The 22,830-nt window shown below is 36.8% G+C and overlaps 1 protein-coding gene across 1 annotated transcript; it reads left to right on the forward strand.

Annotated features, from left to right (window-relative positions):
* Positions 1–475: 475 nt before the first annotated feature.
* LOC114672148 (olfactory receptor 52N5) lies at positions 476–1,384 on the forward strand. The gene has a single exon (XM_028832912.1). It carries the CDS (start codon positions 476–478, stop codon positions 1,382–1,384), a length of 909 nt encoding a protein of 302 aa, XP_028688745.1.
* The last annotated feature ends 21,446 nt before the right edge of the window (positions 1,385–22,830 follow it).

The following is a 22,830-nucleotide window of genomic DNA, read 5'->3' on the forward strand; positions in this document are numbered from 1 at the left end:
AACATTAATTTACTGAAGAAATTTTGGATCATGCTTCACATGCTGTCATAGGATATGTCTTCTGTGAAGCCATGATGCACAGTAAAAAGACTGCATGGGTGTTGAAGTCATATATGAATGCTGTTTCTGTTCCTGAATCTAGTTGTGTGGCATTTAATATTATTCAATCTTTCTGTGCCCCAGTTTCTACTTCTATTTGGTGGTAAAAAAAAAATACAACTTCTTACTTATGGCTATAGTATTACATTTAGACTGTTTATGAAACTTTTAAAATGTTATCTGGAATATAGTATTATTCAATACATTGTATATTTTCAGTCACTATTATTTGTAATCGTTGGTGCCATTATAAACTTAATTTTATTCTAAATTTGAGTTCATATTTGCAGGGAAAATTTGAGTGAAATTTGTTTCATAATTCCTTCTCTTCAGGATGAAACTTCTGGAGAAATAGAATGCCTCTATTTAATTCATTATGCTTGTTTCCAACAATTCATATGTGGCTCCCCCATCTTTTATTCTTAATGGAATACCTGATCTGGAAAGAGTACATGTATGGATCTCCTTCCCACTCTGCACAATGTACATCATCTCCCTTGTGGGGAATCTTGGTCTTGTGTACCTCATTTATTATGAGGAATCCTTACATCATCCAATGTATTTCTTTTTGGCCATGATCTCCCTCACTGACCTCCTTACCTGCACAACCACTCTACCCAATGCACTCTGCATCTTCTGGTTCAGTCTCAAAGAAATTAATTTCAATGCTTGCTTGGCCCAGATGTTCTTTGTTCATGGGTTTACAGGTGTGGAGTCTGGTGTGCTCATGCTCATGGCTCTGGACCGCTATATAGCTATTTGCTACCCTTTGCGTTATGCTACCATACTCACCAACCTTATTATTGCCAAGGCTGGGCTTGCCACCTTCCTGAGGGGAGTATTGCTGATGATTCCTTTCCCATTCGTGGTCAAGCATTTGCCTTTCTGCCAAAGCAATATCATCTCCCATACATACTGCGACCACATGTCTGTGGTAAAGCTATCTTGTGCCAGCATCAAGGTCAATGTAATCTATGGTCTAATGGTTGCTCTCCTGATTGGAGTGTTTGACATTTGTTGTATATCTTTGTCTTACACTATGATCGTCAAGGCAGTGATCAGCTTCTCTTCATCAGATGCTCGACAGAAGGCTTTCAGCACCTGCACTGCTCATATATCTGCCATCATCATCACCTATGTTCCAGCATTCTTCACTTTCTTTACCCACCGTTTTGGGGGGCACAAAATTCCCCCTTCTCTTCACGTCATTGTGGCTAATCTTTATCTTCTTCTTCCCCCAACTGTAAACCCTATTGTTTATGGAGTAAAGACAAAACAGATATGAGAGAGTGTCATAAAGTTCTTCCAGGGTGATAAGGCTGCAGGTTGATATAAGACTACTTAATTCAGATGGAACAAAGATAAATGAAAAATAACAAAGAAAAACCTTACGTGTGATATTTTACATTTATTCATGTGTCACATCACACATTTTCTATTATCTCTCCCACTCTATGTTTTCTGAAACTGTTTTGGGGAAATTTATAGCCCATTCTGGATGCATATCTCAGTGCCTTTCCCTTAATTGTTGTCTATTTGTCCCTTAATATATTGTCTAATTTTTTAAAAATAAATTTAATTCAATTTATTTAAATTGACCCATAAAGTTAAATATTTCATATATAACATAATGTTTTAAAATATATAAACCTTATGGAATGGCTAAAACTAGTTCAATTCATAGAAGCAAAAAGTAGAATTGTGGGTTTTTTTAATGATGTGTTATTTTCTAAATTTTTTAAATTGATACATAATAGTTTTACACATTTGGGAGGTACACATAATATTTTGATATATGCATGAAATGTCTAATAATTAAATCAAGGTAATTAGAATATCCATCACCTCAAACATTTATTTTTTCTTTGTATTGGAAACATTCAAATTCTCTTTGAGCTATTTTGAAACATATAATAAATTATTGCTAACTACAGTTACCCCACTGTACTGTTTTTTCATGGATTTACAGGTGTGGAGTCTGGTGTGCTCATGCTATGCTCATGCTCTACTATGTCTTGTTCTTTTTAACTGTATTTTAGTACCTATTAATTAACCTCTTTTCATCCTTTCTTCCTCCCACCATTCCCAGCATTTGGTAACTACCAGTCTCTTCTCTATCTCCTTGAGATCCACCTTTTTGGCTCCCACATATAAGTGAGAACAGCAATATATATCCAAAAAAAGAAAAACAACATATTGAAAAGATACCAGATACCTGTGCTCCCATGTTTTTCGCAACATTGTTCACAAGAGCCAAGTTATGAAATCAACCTGTGTCCATCAACAGATAAGTGGATAAAGAAAATGTGGCATATATACGCAAAAGAATGTTATGCCATCATAAAAAAAAATGATGAAATTCTGTAACTTGCAGCATCATGGTTGAAGCTGGAAATTAGTGTGTTAAATGAAATAAGCCAGGCACAGGAAGACAAAAATTACATTGCCTGTTTTAATCAAGTCATTGGTATGAATTCACACAACTTTTATCTAGTTTATTCATCTAGGATATATTCTTAACCTTTGAATGAGTCCTTAAGTGTCTTGTCTATGTTGCTAATCTTTCCTATAGAAGACTTTCCATCCCAGTCAGTCTTTGAAGCTAAAATTAGGTTTATGAATTAATTTTAAGAAATATTTTTATTTGTATATTAAAATGGACAAGAAAGTCTTATTTACCTCAAGGCTTGAGTACTCCAGAAGTCAATGCAGGAGCTAGTTGGTATATGGTGTGACTTTCCCAGTTAAATGTCAACCAATTGGTGAAGTGATTGATTAATTCATTGATTCATTCATGCTTCATTTGTTAGTTATTTCATTTCCCGTATTTTTGAATATTTTTATCAACTCAGCAAAAGCTTAAAATAGAACTTATCATTACCTCTTCCTGGTTGTCACACACACTATATTATCACAACACACTTATAATAAGTTTATTTGTTTACATATCTGTTCATTCTATACTACAACATGCTGTATTTGAAAGCACTAGGTATGTATTTGTCTTTGTATTTCAGGCTCTGACAAAATGCAACTCAAAGGTATAAATAAAACAAATACTCATTAAATAACTAGATGAATGAGTCTACATTAGTTAGGCCTTATGTTAGATATTAACCATTAGAAAAATATAAACATTCTCCTTATTATAAAGAAGTCCACAGTCTAGCTAAGGGGTGAAATATTAATAAAAATGTGTTGAATTCAGTGCTATGCTAATCGTCTTAATGGAAGGCAGGGTAATAGAGTCAAATAGTCAATTCAAACTAAAAAAGAAAAGGAATGATTATGTTAACTGGAACATTTTAGTAGGAGATGAATAAAAGAGTAAATGAAAATTTAATCTCTCAAGTAGACAAATATGCATTCATTTAGACTATAGTTTAGAGGAGCATTATAAGAGAGTTTGCATGAGTGCTAAAACAGCACAGAAAATGATCCTCTAACTTTGAGAGAATAAGAAAGTCACAGAGAGTTGGCATTTAAACCAGAATATAAATCATGAAAAAAAAAAAAACCCTATTTACTAGGGAGACAAAGAGTTATGTTTCTTTCTTCATCAAGGCTATTTCTTGCCTGGTGGTATAATTCCTTCCAGCTAAAGGTATTCTTTTATAAAAACCTTTATAATGAAATATTTATGTACCTATTCTCTTAAAATTTTCGTAAATCAGCAAATATAACAGAAGAGGTATTAAAAACAGGTACATATTTGCTCATGGTTGAATAAAAGATTATGCTGGGCCAGGCACAGTGGCTCATGCCTGTAATCCCAGCACTTTGGGAGGGCGAGGCAGGTGGATCACCTGAGGTCAGGAGTTCGAGACCAGCCTGACCAAGATGATGAAACCCCATTTCTACTAAAAAAATACAAAAACTTAGCTGGGTGTGGTTATGGGTGCCTGCAACCCCAGTTACTCAGGAGGCTTAAGCAGGAGAATCGCTTGAATCCAGGAAGTGGAGGTTGCATTGAGCCGAGATTGTGACATCGCACTCCAGCCTGGGCAACAAGAGTGAAACTGTCTCAAAAAAAAAAAAGAAAAGAAAAAGAATTATGCTGATAATATACAGGTAAAAATAGCATTCATGGATTTATTGAAAATGGCCTTTAGTAAATGATATATTATAAAAAGTTCTGTGAGCCAATTTACTCAGGAAATAAAGAATACATATATGTGTTAGGCCTCAAAAATAATACATGGAGAATATGACTCAAAACACATACCATATTTGAATATTGATTTATTTTTGATCAGTTATTTACTAGTTTTATGACATTTTCTCTATTGAATAAAATAGCCTATTAAGAATACTCATACCTTAATACGTAAATAAAGCTCACAACTACTGGGTGTGTGAAAAAGTCTTGAATATACTTTCTCCACTATAATCTCTAAGTTGTATATCTCTTTCCTAGCTCACTGCTCATTAGTGATTAATCTCTTGTTACCTCCACTTTGACCTCTGGAATATCTAATGCAACAGTTGTTGAGGTGTTATCCATGGATTGTTGAGGGCTTCATGTTCATTTGTGTAGACATATGAAGTCATAACAATTTTCCTAGTAATATTAAGACATTATTTGCCTTTTTCAGTTTCATTCTCTTACTAATTTATAAAGAAATTTTGGAGCCCTCATGATGTCTGATAATATTGTATAATAAATGATGTCAACATTTGAAAGATCTGTATGTTAGTGAGATGGTATTTCCAAATGAGAAATACATGGTGGTACAAAATGATACATGAGTAATGATTAATTCAAATGCAATATAGACCAATGAAATCTAATGCAACAGAGTATAAAAAGTTCACTGATGTGGCTACAGATTCTACATTGCAGCTAATGTTTGGGAAAGTTTATTGTTGATTGTGGGTATAGTATCAAAAAATAAGATCCAAAGTTATTTGAAAAATATTTTAAAAACCCAAGTCATTTCTTTTCCAACTGTGTAGCCATATGAGGTCATATTTTCTCATACACATTAAACAAAGCAATGTATTTCAACAAATGTGTGTGCAAAAGCAGATCAGATAATATAGCTGTTGACTACTGAGTTGGGCATTAAATACTTATAAAAATGTAAAATAATATTATTCTCAGTAATGTTTTGAAAAATCATTAATTCTTATAAAATTTGTTTTATGTGACATGTAATGAATGTATTATCATTATTTTATAATGAATTAACAAACACTTTTAAAGTTTCTTAATTTTGAATATGGTTAATATTTATAGATGAAAGTCATATAAGCAAAAAATTTTTATGAATACTTTATATATTCACACTGAATGAAAATAGATTAGATAATGTAGAAAGCAACTTCTGGAAATAACAAAGCAACATAGAGTGAATATATTATTAATAGTGCTCTTCGAGACTCTCTTCTTGTGTTATCACAACATCTTAGACTCATACAGAAGTAGATAGAACTGGCAACTAAGCAAAGGGTGATGAGGAAACTTTTCTAAGAAGAAAAGGCAAGTGCTCTAGATCTGAAGTATGATTAGTAGTCTGCCAGATCAGCATTCTCTTTTGCTGCTGTTTCCTGTCTCCTACTTACATGACACTGATACATTCTGATTTTGTAGTTCTGTATCGTACGTTATTGTGTGTCGTCACCCACCACCTCACCACCAAATCTAATTCCAATCATTACTTTCCTCAGAAGAAACAATCTTATCTTGGAGAGGAAAGAAAGTAACCCTGTAAACCCTATTAATATGACATAAATAGAAAAATAGCAGGCCTGGGCAGAAGAAAGGGTCTGGAAGATGTTAGTGAAAGTTTACAAAATTTCAGTTAAGTGGGAGAAATCTATTGTACAACAGGTGACTATGGTTATTAACAATGTATTGTGTTTTAAGTGTTCTCACCAAAAAAAAAAGAAAGAAAAGAAAAAGTATATGAGGCAATGCATATGTTAATTAGGTTGATTTGGTCATTCCAAAATGTATACATATTTTAAAACAACATGTATAGGATTAATACATGCTTGTCAATTAAGAAGAGACTAAAAATAATAAACACCAGATGCTAGCATTAGCCTAACCAGCACAAGTGGCAGGCTTCTATGTAAGAAACACATTTGTTTATGGAATCAATCTCTCATTATTTTACCATTATGATAACATAAAAACCTACTCATAGTCTTATATCAGTCACAATTTAACACAACCCTTAATATTCAGACAGATTCGATTTATATTTACATTTGCAGCATGTAGCAAGACACTGTGCACATATCAGATGTAAATAAATATTTTGAAATGAATGAACAGATAAATGATTGAATAAATGAATGAATGAAATTTCATAATAAACTTTAAGAATTATTACATTGCTATCTAAATATTATTTCTTGGAAAGCATGAACAAAATAAAATAGAAACAGTAGAAACAGAACTAAAATATCTACCTCATAAACCACCAGAAAATTATAATTTCTAATGAAAATCTTCTCATAAAACAGAGAACAAAGAAAATTTTGAAATTTTCTTTGAATTTTTGAAGAGGCAAAAAAACGTAAGATGAGAGGAAAAACAAATGTTTTGGTTTGGTCGATAAAGGTAAATTATTTAAACTATACTTCACATTGATCATATTTCGCAGTGATTATACATATATATGCATCATAAAAGATTTACAAAGAAAATCATACATAAATGATGTGTAAATTTTTTCCAGGAAACAGAAACCTTACAATGATAGCAAAAACATATCCCCAGATTTTGGAGGAAATACTAATATCAAAGTAAAAAAAACAAAGAAAGTAACTGTTGAATCAAAATCACTTTTGAGAAACAATAAATGAAATGCTTGACATGATGCAATTAAGGCTGATTTTGCCAAATTGTGTCACCTCCAGATCTGAAACAATTTTCCACAAGCAAAATAGCAGAAAACACTGAAACTGTTTTCCACACTTTATTAGTCCATAGTAGAAAAATGAAAAATGGGAAATCCACTTAAGCACAGCTTATTTGTTGATCTCTACTTAGCAACACTGATATAGACTTAACGATAATAATTTCAAAGCTCATAAAAAGCCTTGTAATTTGTATTATGAACAAAAGAAATATAGTTTACAATATAACAATGTGTTTCTTTGAATACCAAATTTGTCATCAAGTTTCTTTTTGTCAGGTTCATAAATTTGTACTTTATTTTTGCATATAACATTATAATTTGAACATTTCTTTTAAATTAAGGAAACAAAACTGTAAAAAGTCAGGCATATGTATATTTACATATATATTTACCTACACGCATACATACACACAATTATATAATTGATCACTGTAAAAATAAGTTAGACTTTAAAATGCATTTTTGATATTTGACTAGTGTATATCAAATTCTTAATAAAATAAGATCATTATTCACTTCTTCTGAATACAATCAATCACCTCTTAATCCTATGTGTTCTTGTGACAGAAGCAAGTAAAAAAATTAAGGAAGGAATACTCACAACTTGAGAACAGAAAACATATCTCTGAGATGACCTGAGCTCTATTCCAAAGAATATAGCTCCTATATATGATGCAAATAACCTATTTATCTCCGTCCTGTGTCCTTTTAATGTTTATAGTTTTAATTACTAAAAATGGCTTTATTGTTACATGAGCAGTATAGGTCTCATACTTTTAGGAGTCTCTCAATTAAAAATCTAAGGTGATACTGAAATGGGAGAAGTTTCCTAACCTTCCCAGGGCGTGGGACCGGGGTGTGGCTCGCTTCTTCGATGCCCTCCTCCTCAAACCCCTAGAGGGAACATCCAGACGGCAGGACGTGGGGAGCGTTTTTTGGGCTCCGACCCCATGGCAGTGTCTAGAGTTGAGTGTTTACAGCTCCTGAGGCCCCAGTGTACGTGTGTTACAGTGCACTTGTAATCCGCTCAATTAGACCCTCTGCCTTATCGCAAGGACAGAGGGTTTTCTGTATCCTGGGTTCTTGCCCTAGTATACTGGAAAAATTGGATCACACATGGGCTTGGAGGATGGCTGCAAGGTATTATTGAGTGGTGGAGGTAGCTCCCAGTGAGGTGGATGGGGAGCCAGAAGGGAGATGGAGTAGGAAGGTGGTCTACCCCTGGAGCCCAGCAGCTGAACTCTCCTCTGACTGCCCCTGACAGAATTTCGCATCATCTCACCTGCTGGTGTCTGTAAGTGTGCTTTTCTGTTTCTCTGGATGTCCAGCTGCTTGTGCGTGTGCCCCTTGGGTATCGGGTTTTAATGGCACAGGATGAGGGCATAGCGGGTCAGAGTGGTCTTGGTTAATACAACATTTTGGTGCACAAAGAGGAGTGCCTGTTCTCACTTTGGTCCATGGGCACAGGTCGAGGATGAAGCCCTCACCAGGGACCCCGCCCTTCTCAACATACCATTTCCCTGCGCACTCCCATATCAATACTAAGTGTGTGATATTAACCACAAAGCAACTACAACTTTTTAAAACAAAATTTAACTGATTTTACCACGTCATAACTCAATTTATCTGTAAAATGAACCCATATTTTGTTTTGAGTGTCTTGAAGTAGTAATATTGGCACACGGATATTACCTGTTACAAATTACAACTTTCATATCATCTGTTCTCTATTCTCACCTCAGACCCAGAGACAATAAGTTCATTTCCTCACTTGGCCATCCTCAGTCTTTACAGCCCATGTTCTTCATCAGTAACATGGCAGGCTCATCCAAGTCAGTTTGCCATCTTAAATGGATGAAACACAGTCACAACTAAGTCTATAGAAATGAAACATAGAAGATGGTCGAATAGGAACAGCTCCAGTCTCCAGCTCCCAGTGCGAGCAACACAGAAGACAGGTGATTTCTGCATTTTCAACTGAGTAACTGGGTTCATCTCAGTGGGGAGTGCCAGACAATCGATGCTAGTCAGCTGCTGCAACCCGACCAGCAAGAGATGAAGCAGGGCGAGGCATCGCCTCACCTGGGAAGCGCAGGGGAAAGGAAATCCCTTTTCCTAGCCAGGGGAGCTGAGAAACACAACACCTGGAAAATCAGGTAACTCCCACCCCAATACTGCTCTTTACAAAGGGTCTTAGCAAACGGGCACACCAGGAGATTATATCCCACACCTGGCCGGGAGGGTCCCACGTCCACAGAGCCTCCCTAACAGCTAGTACAGCAGTCTGTGATCTAACTGCAAGGCAGCAGCGAGGCTGGCAGAGGGGTGCCCACCACTACTGAGGCTTAAGTAGGTAAACAAAGCAGCTGCGAAGCTCAAACTGACTGGAGCTCACAGCAGTTCAAGGAGGCCTGGCTGTCTCTGTAGACTCCACCTCTGGGGACAGGGCACAGCTAAACAACAACAACAACAAAACAAAAGCAGCAGAAACCTCTGCAGACGCAAACGACTCTGTCTGACAGTTTTGAAGAGAGCAGTGGATCTCCCAACACGGAGGTTGAGATCTGAGAATGGACAGACTGCCTGCTCAAGTGGGACATGACCCCTGAGTAGCCTAACTGGGAGACATCACCCACTAGGGGCAGACTGACTCCCCACACCTCACACGATGGAGTACACCCCTGAGAGGAAGCTTCCAAAGCAAGAATCAGACAGGTACACTCGCTGTTCAGCAATATTCTATCTTCTGCAGCCTCTGCTGCTGATACCCAGGCAAACAGGGTCCGGAGTGGACCTCTAGCAATCTCCAACAGACAAACAGCTGAGGGTCCTGACTGTTAGAAGGAAAACTATCAAACAGGAAGGACACCTACACCAAAACCCCATCAGTACATCACCATCATCAAAGACCAGAGGCAGATAAAACCACAAAAAGGGGGGGAAAGCAGGGCAGAAAAGCTGGAAATTCAAAAAATAAGAGCGCATCTCCCCCTGCAAAAGAACGCAGACCATCACCAGCAACAGATCAAAGCTGGATGGAGAATGACTTTGATGAGATGAGAGAGTCAAGACCCATCAGTTTGTTGTACTCAGAAGACCCATCTGACATGCAGAGATACACATAGGCTCAAAATAAAGGGATGGAGGAAGATCTACCAAGAAAATGGAGAACAAAAAATAGCAGGGGTTGCAATCCTAGTCTCTGATAAAACAGAATTTAAACTATCAAAGATCAAAAGAGAAAAGAAGGCCATTACATAATGGTAAAGGGATCAATTCAACAGGAAGAGCTAATTATCCTAAATATATATGCACCCAAAACAGGAACACGCAGATTCATAAAGCAAGTCCTTAGAGACTTACAAAGAGACTTAGACTCCCATACAATAATAATGGGAGACTTCAACACTCCACTGTCAACATTACACAGATCAATGAGACAGAACTTTAACAAGGATATCCAGGAATTGAACTCATCTCTGCACCAAGCAGACCTAATAGACATCTACAGAACTCTCCACCCCAAATCAACAGAATATACATTCTTCTCAGCACCACATCACACTTATTCCAAAATTGACCACATAATTGGAAGTAAAGCACTCCTCAGCAAATGTACAAGAACAGAAATTATAACAAACTGTCTCTCAGACCACAGTGCAATCAAACTAGAACTCAGGACTAAGAAACTCAATCAAAACCGCTCAACTACATGGAAACTGAACAACCTGCTCCTGAATGACTACTGGGTACACAACGAAATGAAGGCAGAAATAAAGATGTTCTTTGAAACCAATGAGAACAAAGATATAACATACCAGAATCTCTGGGACACATTTAAAGCAATGTGTAGAGGGAAATTGATAGCACTAAATGCCCACAAGAGAAAGCTGGAAAGATGTAAAATTGACACTCTAACATCACAATGAAAAGAACTAGAGAACCAAAAGCAAACACATTCAAAAGCTAGCAGAAGGCAAGAAATAACTAAGATCAGAGCAGGACTGAAGGAGATAGAGACACAAAAAACTCTCCAAAAAATCAATGAATCTAGGAGTTGGGTTTTTCAAAAGATCAACAAAATTGATAGACCACTAGCAAGACTAATAAAGAAGAATGGAGAGAAGAATCAAATAGATGCAATAAAAAATGATAAAGGGGATATCACCACCGACCTCACAGAATACAAACTACCATCAGAGAATACTATAAACACCTCTACGCAAATAAACCAGAAAATCTAGAAGAAATGGATAATTTCCTGGACACTTACACTCTCCCAAGACTAAGCCAGGAAGAAACTGAATCCCCGAATAGACCAATAGGAGACTCTGAAATTGAGGCAATAATTAATAGCCTAACAACCAAAAAAAAGTCCAGGACAAGATAGATACATAGCTGAATTCTAGCAGAGGTACAAGGAGGAGCTGGTACCATTCCTTCTGAAACTATTCCAATCAATAGAAAAAGAGGGAATCCTCCCTAACTCATTTTATGAGGCCAACATCATGCTGATACCAAAGCCTGACAGAGACACAACAAAAAAAGAGAATTTTAGACCAATATCCCTGATGAACATTGATGCAAAAATCCTCAATAAAATACTGGCAAACTGGATCCATCAGCACATCAAAAAGCTTATCCACCATGACCAAGTGGGCTTCATCCATGGGATGCAAGGCTAGTTCAACATACGCAAATCAATAAATGTAATCCAGCATATAAATGGAAGCAAAGACAAAAACCACATGATTATCTCAATAGATGCAGAAAAGGCCTTTGATAAAATTCAACAGCCGTTCATGCTAAAAATGCTCAATAAATTAGGTATTGATGGAACGTACCTCGAAATCATAAGAGCTATTTATGACAAACCCACAGCCAATAGCATACTGAATGGGCAAAAACTGGAAGCATTCCGTTTGAAAACTGGCACAAGACAGGGATGCCCTCTCTCACCACTCCTATTCAACATAGTGTTGGAAGTTCTGGCTAGGGCAATCAGGCAAGAGAAAGAAATCAAGGGTATTCAGTTAGGAAAAGAAGAAGTCAAATTATCCTTGTTTGCAGATGACATGATTGTATATTTAGAAAACTCCATTGTCTCAGCCCAAAATCTCCTTAAGCTGATAAGCAACTTCAGCAAAGTCTCAGGATACAAAATTAATGTGCAAAAATCACAAGCATTCTTATACACCAGTAACAGACTAACAGAGAGACAAATCATGAATGAACTTCCATTCACAATTGCTTCAAAGAGAAAAAAATACCTAGGAATCCAACTTACAAGGGATGTAAAGGACCTCTTCAAGGAGAACTACAAACCACTGCTCAGTGAAATCAAAGAGGACACAAACAAATGGAAGAACATACCATGCTCATGGATAGGAAGAATCAATATCGTGAAAATGGCCATACTGCCCAAGGTAATTTATAGATTCAATGCCATCCCCATCAAGCTATCAATGAGTTTCTTCACAGAATTGGAAAAAACTGCTTTAAAATTTATATGGATCCAAAAAAGATCCCGCATTGCCAAGATGACCCTAAGTCAAAAGAACAAAGTTGGAGGTATCATGCTACCTGACTTCAAACTATACTACAAGGCTACAGTAACCAAAACAGCATGGTACTGGTACCAAAACAGAGATATAGACCAATGGAAAAGAACAGAATCCTCAGAAATAACACCGCACATGTACAGCCATCTGATCTTTGACAAACCTGAGAAAAACAAGAAATGGGGAAAGGATTCCCTCTTTAATAAATGGTGCTAGGAAAATTGGCTAGCCATAAGTAGAAAACTGAAACTGCATCCTTTCCTTACTCCTTACACGAAAATTAATTCAAGATGGATTAGACACTTAAATGTTAGACCTAATACCATAAAAACCCTAGAAGAAAACCTAGGTAATACCATTCAGGACATAGGCGTGGGGAAGGACTTCATGTCTAAAACACCAAATGCAATGGCAGCAAAAGCCAAAATTCACAAATGGGATCTAATTAAACTAAAGAGCTTCTACACAGCAAAAGAAACTGCCATTAGAGTGAACAGGCAACCTACAGAATGGGAGAACATTTTTGCAATCTACTCATCTGACAAAGGGCTAATATTCAGAACCTACAAAGAACTCAAACAAATTTACAAGAAAAACACAAACAACCCCATCAAAAAGTGGGCAAAGGATATGAACAGACATTTCTCAAAAGAAGACATTCATACAGCCAACAGACACATGAAAAAATGCTCATCATCACTGGCCATCAGAGAAATGTAAATCAAAACCACATTGAGATACCATCTCACACCAGTTAGAATGGCGATCATTAAAAAGTCAAGAAACAACAAGTGCTGGAGAGGATGTGGAGAAATAGGAACACTTTTACACTGTTGGTGGGATTGTAAACTAGTTCAACCATTATGGAAAATAGTATGGCGATTCCTCAAGGATCTAGACCTAGAAGTACCATATGACCCAGCCATCCCATTACTGGGTATATACCCAAAGGATTATAAATCATGCTGCTATAAAGACATATGCACATGTATGTTCATTGTGGCACTATTCACAATAGCAAAGACTTGGAATCAACCCAAATGTCCATCAGTGACAGACTGGATTAAGAAAATGTGGCACATATACACCATGGAATACTATGCAGCCATCAAAAAGGATGAGTTTGTGTCCTTTGTAGGGACATGGATGCAGCTGGAAACCATCATTCTCAGCAAACTATCACAAGAACAGAAAACCAAACACCGCATATTCTCACTCATAGGTGGGAAATGAACAATGAGATCACCTGGACTTGGGAAGGGGAACATCACACACCGGGGCCTATCGTTGGGAGGGGGCAGGGGGTAGGGATTGCATTGGGAGTTATGCCTGATGTAAATGACGAGTTGATGGGTGCAGCACACCAACATGGCACAAGTATACATATGTAACAAACCTGCACATTATGCACATGTACCCTAGAACTTCAAGTATAATAATAATAATAATAAAGAAATGAAACATAAATTAGACTCTCATGAAGCCCAAGGAAAGGCAGATGAGAAAGAACAGTTTTTTAATCACAGTTAGGAACTATTTTCTAGATCTTTTCTCTTGTTATGAGGGTAATTCATATATGAATTCCACTACTACCAATGATACCTATTTAGTTATAGAAAATATAGATAGAAATGATCCTCATGAAAAGTTACACTGAATTCCAATCTGAGAGTTGGGAAAGTAAACATTTTCCAGGAAAAGTAAACCTATCACAACACTTCGGACTAGGTGCAAAATTCCTGATTATATAAGAATTAACTTGCATACATTAAAATCCTCTGTTCACTTTAACAATGCCTCTCTCCAATTTATCTTCTACTAATACTAGATTTAAGAAGCCTATTATTACCCCGCCCTTGCTTTGTATGTCTTCTAATACCTAATTTCCAGATGTCAAAACAGTGAGCTGAATGCAATCTTGTCCAAGGGTTCAGGATATTGGTAAAAAAACCATCATGATCCCACAATATAAGTACATGCCTGGCTGTCAACCTCTAAACCTCTTTATCTGTACTATTGAACTGAACCTTTAAAGGAAAGTGTGTATTACGTATTCAAAGAAATATTTCATAGCTTTGGTCACACAGATGTGGATGTGGGAATGAAGCCAACACCTTTGTAAGGAAGAAAAAGACTGGAAGCTTTCTATTCTTGCCATCTATGTGATGATATAAAAATAATAAATAACTTCATATGCATGTGTCTATATATGCAATTTTGTGTGGGAATATGGGTATAAGAGACATTGATAATAAATTCAAGTGTTAACATTATTTTATTTTTGCTGAAAGTTCATGATACTAACATTTATTGCAGAGTTGTATTTCTGTGTAAGGCTTTGTGGGACACAAGTTGAAAGCACTTAAGTACAGAATTTTTTGATCACTCACACACACATGCATATTTTTATTTTGTTCATTTATGGCTTCATATGCCTATTTAAAAAACTATTGAGTGCTTACTAATCTCTAATCCAGGCTAAAAACTTTGAAAAATGCACCAGTTAACATGGATCTTGGTATGTAAGAAGTGTATTTTTAAGTCAGTTTGATGATGAATATTATGGCATTGTAGAAATTCATCGAAAGTTTGTGATTATGCAAAAATATTAAAATAGGAATAATTAGATGACCTAATTTTGAAATAGTAAGATTGATGTCAATAATCACAATATTAAACCCAATGAATGGTTCAAAGCTTATATTTATTTAGTTAGATTATAAAGTAATGGCTGCGCAACTTCTTCATTAATTAGAAAAATGAAGATGAGTTTACAAAGAGGTAAATAGAACTTTTAAATTGTATAATGCCAAAGTAACTTCTGATACATTTCTTAATGCACAACTTCTATGTGTGTTTCAGAAAATTGGGATAACACGACATTTAAACATAAATTCTGTCATTTGCCATTGACATTATATATCAAGCACACTCAAAGAATGGTTATTCAGCAGTACTATAGTGAAATAAAAATACACCAATATATTTACATGATTTATTTAACCATTTTCCTATTCTTAGACACCTATGGACTTTTATTTTACAAGAAATAATGCAACAAATATGTATGTAGAGAACAGTTTAAATACAGTTTTTCATTTTTTTGTGATAGAAGTTATGTAACATAAAATTAACCTTTCTAGGCATTTTAAAAATATACAGTTGACACTTAGGTTGCTTCTAAATCTTAGCTATTGTAAACGGTGCTGCAACAAACATAGGAGTGCAGATATCTCTTCAATATATACTGATTTCCTTTCTTTTGATCATCAATAGACGAATGGATAAATAAAATAATGTGTGTTACCTACACACAGCGGGGTACTATTCTACGAAAAAAAAATATGTGATCCAGTCATTTGCAACAACATAGATAGAACTGGAGATCATTACGTTAAGTGATATAAGCCAGGCACAGAAAGGCAAACATCACATAGTCTTACTTAGTTGTGGGATCTAAAATCAAAGCAATTGAATTCATGGACACAGTAGAAGGATGGTTACCAGAGGCTGGGGAGTGTAGTGAAGGTCTGGGCATGGGAGGTGGAGATGGTACAAAAAATAGTTAGAAAGAATGAATAAAAAAATAGAAAGAATGGGCACAAAAATAGAAAGAATGAATAAAACTTACTATTTGATAGCACAACAGAGTGACTATTATCAATAATAATTGTACATTTTTAAATAACTTAAGTAGTGAATTGGATTGTTTGTCACTCAAAGGATAAATATGTGAAGGAATGGATACCCCTTTCTCCATGCTGTGCTTATTTCACACTGCGTGCCTATAGCAAAGTATCTCATTTACCAAATAAATAAATAAATACCTACTATGCATCCACAAAAGTTAAAAATAAAAAAATTAAATGTACAATTGAGTGGCTTTAAATATGGCTACAATGCTGTGCAACCATCATCTGTTTGTAAGCCCAGAACACTTTAATGGCCTTAAAAGAAAACTCCGTAACCATTGGTCAGTCTCTCCTTATCACCCTGTCTCCCTTGGCTCTGAGAGCAACTCATTTGCTTTCTGTTTCTATGGAGTATTTTGGGTATTCATATAAATGGAATCACACAAGAGATGGGCAACTGAATCTAACTTTTTCACTTAATATGATTTCAACAGTTGTATATGTGGCAACACGTACCATACTTCACTTCTTCTGGTGACAGAATTCCTTTTATGGGTATACTTTATTTTGCTTATCCTTTCAGCAATTGATGGATATATACGTCATTTCTACTTTTTGGTTAATAATGATGTAAAAAACATTCCTGGAAAAATTTGTTTTAATACCTCATCTGTTTTCAATTAATTTGAGTATACACCTAGGAGTTGAGTCATATGGTAATTGTATTTAAGTTTTTGAGTAATTGCCAAATTTTTTCCCACAGCTACCATACCATTTTCCATTTCTAGCTGCAATGTATAAGGGTCCAATGCATCCACATCTTTGCTAATATGTGCAAATTCTCTTTTTTTAAAAAAGAAAACATATTACAGGGAGTTGTGGTATTATATTGTGACTTTGACGTGAATTTGTCTATTGCCTAAGGACTAATGAGGTTAAGCAATTTGTGTACTTGTTGGCAATTTGCATATTTTTTAGAAAAATGTCTATTCAAATTTGTTAATATACAAGAGAGAAAGGAAATAGCAAAATGGAAAAGTAAGTCCTAACCTAGCAAAATTTCAACACATGCAAATAAATTAAATTTTCTAAATTATAAGGAAGAGACTGGCAGAATTTCTGCTTTGCCACTTCTATTCATGACTGATGGAAGTTCTAGGAAAGGCAGGTAGCAGAAAAATTAAGATGTGTATTCCACTTGTCTTTCCCTAAGACTCTTTGAGAAAATGGGCATCACTATGTAAATATTTGTGGTGAATATTTTTGCTTGACCCCCAAAGTTTTCAAATAATATGTCCATCTCATTTTTTGTAATATTCTGTTATCGGCACTAGTTTCTTATGCCACGTGAAATGCTGCCACTGTGCCTCTCTGTTCCTTAGTCCTTCTGCCATTTGCAATTATTGGTGAATATAAAGAATAAATACATGAGGAAATAACAAAAGAGAGCATCTCTCTCTGTCAGGTGCTCTTGATGCTCATCCTAAGCACCTTATATAAGCCCTGACTGAGCTCCTTGTTCTTAAGCGCATACACGAACTCTCGTTCCTTCACTATGAGTGATGGAAATCACAATGATGACTGTGTAGAAGAAAAGGATTAGGATGAGGTGGGAAGCGGAGGTACTTAAGGCCTTGGATGCAGCTTCTGGAGAATTCAGCTTCAGGACTAAGTGAAGTATTAAAGCATATGTCTGAAATAAAACAAGGATATAGTTAAAATAACAGAAAAAGGAACAACTTGCTATCTTTGATTTATTCACTCTTCTAAACAATGCTAAATATCACCTTCTGATATTTCAAAGTTTATTCTGGGAAGAAAATTTAACTAATACTATGAATGCATATACAACAGGTATGACAATGGCCAAAGATGAGGTTTCCTAAGAAATGGAGGATTGAATCTAATATTCCCTTTTAAGTGGGAGATCCCCAGTACCCTTCTACCACACAACTCTAAGAACACTGGAAGCCATTCATGCAGTATGTAGATCAGTGTTTTATTTTGTTTTGTTATTCTGTAATAATTTAAAGTATCTGAAAAAAGACCTGTTAGCACTGAAGACCAATAATATCTTCAATGAGGCAAAGAGTTTCCTACAAAAGTACTCATCCTTCCAATTGATCTTCACATATCACTCAGAGATTTGAAACAGCTTTCTAAACCTGACCAAGTTTGAACTAGTATTCAAGCCTTATCAGTCATTTGACAAATAGTTTCCAAATAAAAGGTAAATATGAAAATAAAGATTGAAACTTAGAAGTTACTGAAATATAGAGAGCAGAATAAATATATTTATCTAAATAAATATCCATTAATTTACCTTGACTCATTATGCTATAAATATAATGACATATCATCATGTGGATTAAGATGAACATTTCTACCAGCTCGATACCAATACTACCTTTACTGTAGATTCTATCATTTTAACCCACAATATAGTTTACATTTTCTATGTCATAATAGTATTCTTTAATATTGTAAATATTGACAGGAAGAAATAATGAATAGTATACATTTGGTAAGAACAGATTTTAAACTTTTTTTGTTTTAAAATACATTGTTGACACTCACAGGCATTTTTTCAATGTTTTGAAAATGTTCTTTCAATGTTTTCAATGGGTTTGTCATAAATAGCTCTTATTATTTTGAGATACGTTCCATTAATAACAAATTTATTGACCGTTTTTAGTATGAAGGGCTGTTGAATTTTGTCAAAGGCCTTTTCTGCATCAATTGAGATAATCACGTGGTTTTTGTCTTTGGTTCTGTTTATATGCTGCATTATGTTTATTGATTTGCGTATGCTGAACCAGCCTTGCATCCCAGGGATGAAGCCAACTTGATCATGGTGGATAAGCTTTTCAATGTGCTGCTGGATTCGGTTTGTCAGTATTTTATTGAGGATTTTTGCATCGATGTTCATCAGGGATATTGGTCTAAAATTCTCTTTTTTTGTTGTGTCTCTGCCAGGCTTTGGTATCAGGATGATGTTGGCCTCTTAAAATGAGTTAGGGAGGATTCCCTCTTTTTCTATTGATTGGAATAGTTTCAGAAGGAACAGTACCAGCTCCTCCTTGTACCTCTGGTAGAATTCAGCTGTGAATCCATCTGGTCCTGGACTTTATATGGTTGTTAGGCTAATAATTATTGCCTCAATTTCAGAGCTTCCTGTTGGTCTATTCAGGGATTCAACTTCTTCCTGGTTTAGTCTTGGGAGAGTGTAAGTGCCCAGGAAATTATCCATTTCTTCTAGATTTTCTAGTTTATTAGTGTAGAGGTATTTATAGTATTCTCTGATCGTAGTTTGTTTTTCTGTGGGGTGGGTGGTGATATCCCCTTTTTCATTTTTTATTGTGTCCATTTGATTCTTCTCTCCTTTCTTCTTTATTAGTCTTGCTAGCAGTCTATCAATTTTGTTGATCTTTTCAAAAAACCAACTCCTGGATTCAATGATTTTTTGGAGGGTTTTTTGTATCTCTATTTCCTTCAGTTCTGCTCTGATCTTAGTTCTTTCTTGCCTTCTACTAGATTTGAACGTATTTGCTCTTGCTTCTCTAGTTCTTTTCATTGTGATGTTAGAGTGTCAATTTTACATCTTTCCAGCTTTCTCTTGTGGGCATTTAGTGCTATCAATTTCCCTCTACGCACTGCTTTAAATGTGTCCCAGAGATTCTGGTATGTTGTATCTTTGTTCTCATTGGTTTCAAAGAACATCTTTATTTCTGCCTTCATTTCGTTATGTACCCAGTAGTCATTCAGGAGCAGGTTGTTCAGTTTCCATGTAGTTGAGCGGTTTTGATTGAGTTTCTCAGTCCTGAGTTCTAGTTTGATTGCACTGTGGTCTGAGAGACAGTTTGTTATAATTTCTGTTCTTGTACATTTGCTGAGGAGTGCTTTACTTCCAATTATGTGGTCAATTTTGGAATAAGTGTGATGTGGTGCTGAGTGGAATGTATATCCTGTTGATTTGGGGTGGAGAGTTCTGTAGATGTCTATTAGGTCTGCTTGGTGCAGAGATGAGTTCAATTCCTGGATATCCTTGTTAAAGATCTGTCTCATTGATCTGTGTAATGTTGACAGTGGGGTGTTGAAGTCTCCCATTATTATTGTATGGGAGTCTAAGTCTCTTTGTAAGTCTCTAAGGACTTGCTTTATGAATCTGGGTGCTCCTGTATTGGGTGCATATATATTTAGGATAATTAGCTCTTCCTGTTGAATTGATCCCTTTACCATTATGTAATGGCCTTCTTTGTCTCTTTTGATCTTTGATGGTTTAAAGTCTGTTTTATCAGAAACTAGGATTGCAACCCCTGCTTTTTTTTGTTCTCCATTTGTTTGGTAGATCTTCCTGCATCCCTTTATTTTGAGCCTATGCGTGTCTCTGCATGTCAGATGGGTCTCCTGAATACAGCAAACTGATGGGTCTTGACTCTTTGTCCAGTTTGCCAGTCTGTGTCTTTTAATTGGACAATTTAGTCCATTTACATTTAAAGTTAATATTTTTCTCTGTGGGGGGGGGCGGAGCAAGATGGCCGAATAGGAGCAGCTCCAGTCTCCAACTCCCAGCGCGACCCACACAGAAGACCGGTGATTTCTGCATTTTCAACTGAGGTACTGGGTTCATCTCACTGGGGAGTGCCGGATGATCAGTGCTGGTCAGCTGCTGCAGCCCGACCAGCAACAGCTGAAGCAGGGCAAGGCATTGCCTCACCTGAGAAGTGCAAGGGGGAAGGGAGTCCCTTTTCCTAGCCAGGGGAACTGAGACACAACACCTGGAAAATCGGGTAACTCCCACCCCAATACTGCGCTTTAAGCAAACAGGCACAACAGGAGATCATATACCACACCTGGCTGGGAGGGTCCCACACCCACGGAGCCTCCCTCGTTGCTAGCGCAGCAGTCTGTGATCTACCGGCAAGGCAGCAGCGAGGCTGGGGGAGGGGCGCCCGCCATTGCTGAGGCTTAAGTAGGTAAACAAAGGTGCTGGGAAGCTCGAACTGCGTGGAGCTCACAGCAGCTCAAGGAAACATGCCTGTCTCTGTAGACTCCACCTCTGGGGACAGGGCACAGTAAACTAAACAAATGCAGCAGACACCTCTGCAGACACAAACGACTCTGTCTGACAGCTTTGAAGACAGCAGTGGATCTCCCAACACGGAGGTTGAGATCTGAGAAGGGACAGACTCCCTGCTCAAGTGGGTCCCTGACCCCTGAGTAGCCTAACTGGGAGACATCCCCCACTAGGGGCAGTCTGACACCCCACACCTCACAGGGAGGAGTACACCCCTGAGAGGAAGCTTCCAAAGCAAGAATCAGACAGGTACACTCACTGTTCAGAAATATTCTATCTTCTGCAGCCTCCGCTGCTGATACCCAGGCAAACAGGGTCTGGAGTGGACCTCAAGCAATCTCCAACAGACGTACAGCTGAGGGTCCTGACTGTTAGAAGGAAAACTATCAAACAGGAAGGACACCTACACCAAAACCCCATCAGTACATCACCATCATCAAAGACCAGAGGCAGATAAAACAACAAAGGGAAAAAGCAGGGCAGAAAAGCTGGAAATTCAAAAAATAAGAGCGCATCTCCCCCGGCAAAGGAGCGCAACTCATCGCCAGCAATGGATCAAAGCTAGACGGAGAATGACTTTGAAGAGATGAGAGAAGAAGGCTTCAGTCCATCAAATTTCTCAGAGCTAAAGGAGGAATTGCGTACCCAGCGCAAAGAAACTAAAAATCTTGAAAAAAAAGTGGAAGAATTGATGGCTAGAGTAATTAATGCAGAGAAGGTCCTAAACGAAATGAAAGAGATGAAAACCATGACACGAGAAATACGTGACAAATGCACAAGCTTCAGTAACCGACTCAATCAACTGGAAGAAAGAGTATCAGCGATTGAGGATCAAAGGAATGAAATGAAGTGAGAAGAGAAACCAAAAGAAAAAAGAAGAAAAAGAAATGAACAAAGCCTGCAAGAAGTATGGGATTATGTAAAAAGACCAAATCTACGTCTGATTGGGGTGCCTGAAAGTGAGGGGGAAAATGGAACCAAGTTGGAAAACACTCTTCAGGATATCATCCAGGAGAACTTCCCCAACCTAGTAGGGCAGGCCAACATTCAAATCCAGGAAATACAGAGAATGCCACAAAGATACTCCTCGAGAAGAGCAACTCCAAGACACATAATTGCCAGCTTCACCAAAGTTGAAATGAAGGAAAAAATCTTAAGGGCAGCCAGAGAGAAAGGTCGGGTTACCCACAAAGGGAAGCCCATCAGACTAAAAGCAGATCTCTCGGCAGAAACTCTCCAAGCCAGAAGAGAGTGGGAGCCAATATTCAACGTTCTTAAAGAAAAGAATTTTCAATCCAGAATTTCATATCCAGCCAAACTAAGTTTCATAAGTGAAGGAGAAATAAAATCCTTTACAGATAAGCAAATGCTTAGAGATTTTGTCACCACTAGGCCTGCCTTACAAGAGACCCTGAAGGAAGCACTAAACATGGAAAGGAACAACCGGTACCAGCCATTGCAAAAACATGCCAAAATGTAAAGACCATTGAGGCTAGGAAGAAACTGCATCAACTAATGAGCAAAATAACCAGGTAATATCATAATGGCAGGATCAAGTTCACACATAACAATCTTAACCTTAAATGTAA

Source organism: Macaca mulatta, chromosome 14 (genome assembly GCF_049350105.2).
Source record: "Macaca mulatta isolate MMU2019108-1 chromosome 14, T2T-MMU8v2.0, whole genome shotgun sequence".
NCBI lineage: Eukaryota > Metazoa > Chordata > Mammalia > Primates > Cercopithecidae > Macaca > Macaca mulatta.

Coding starts and splice junctions, on each gene's coding strand:
- LOC114672148 (XM_028832912.1), top strand. CDS start 476: ATGCTTGTTTCCAACAATTCATATGTGGCTCCCCCATCTTTTATTCTT.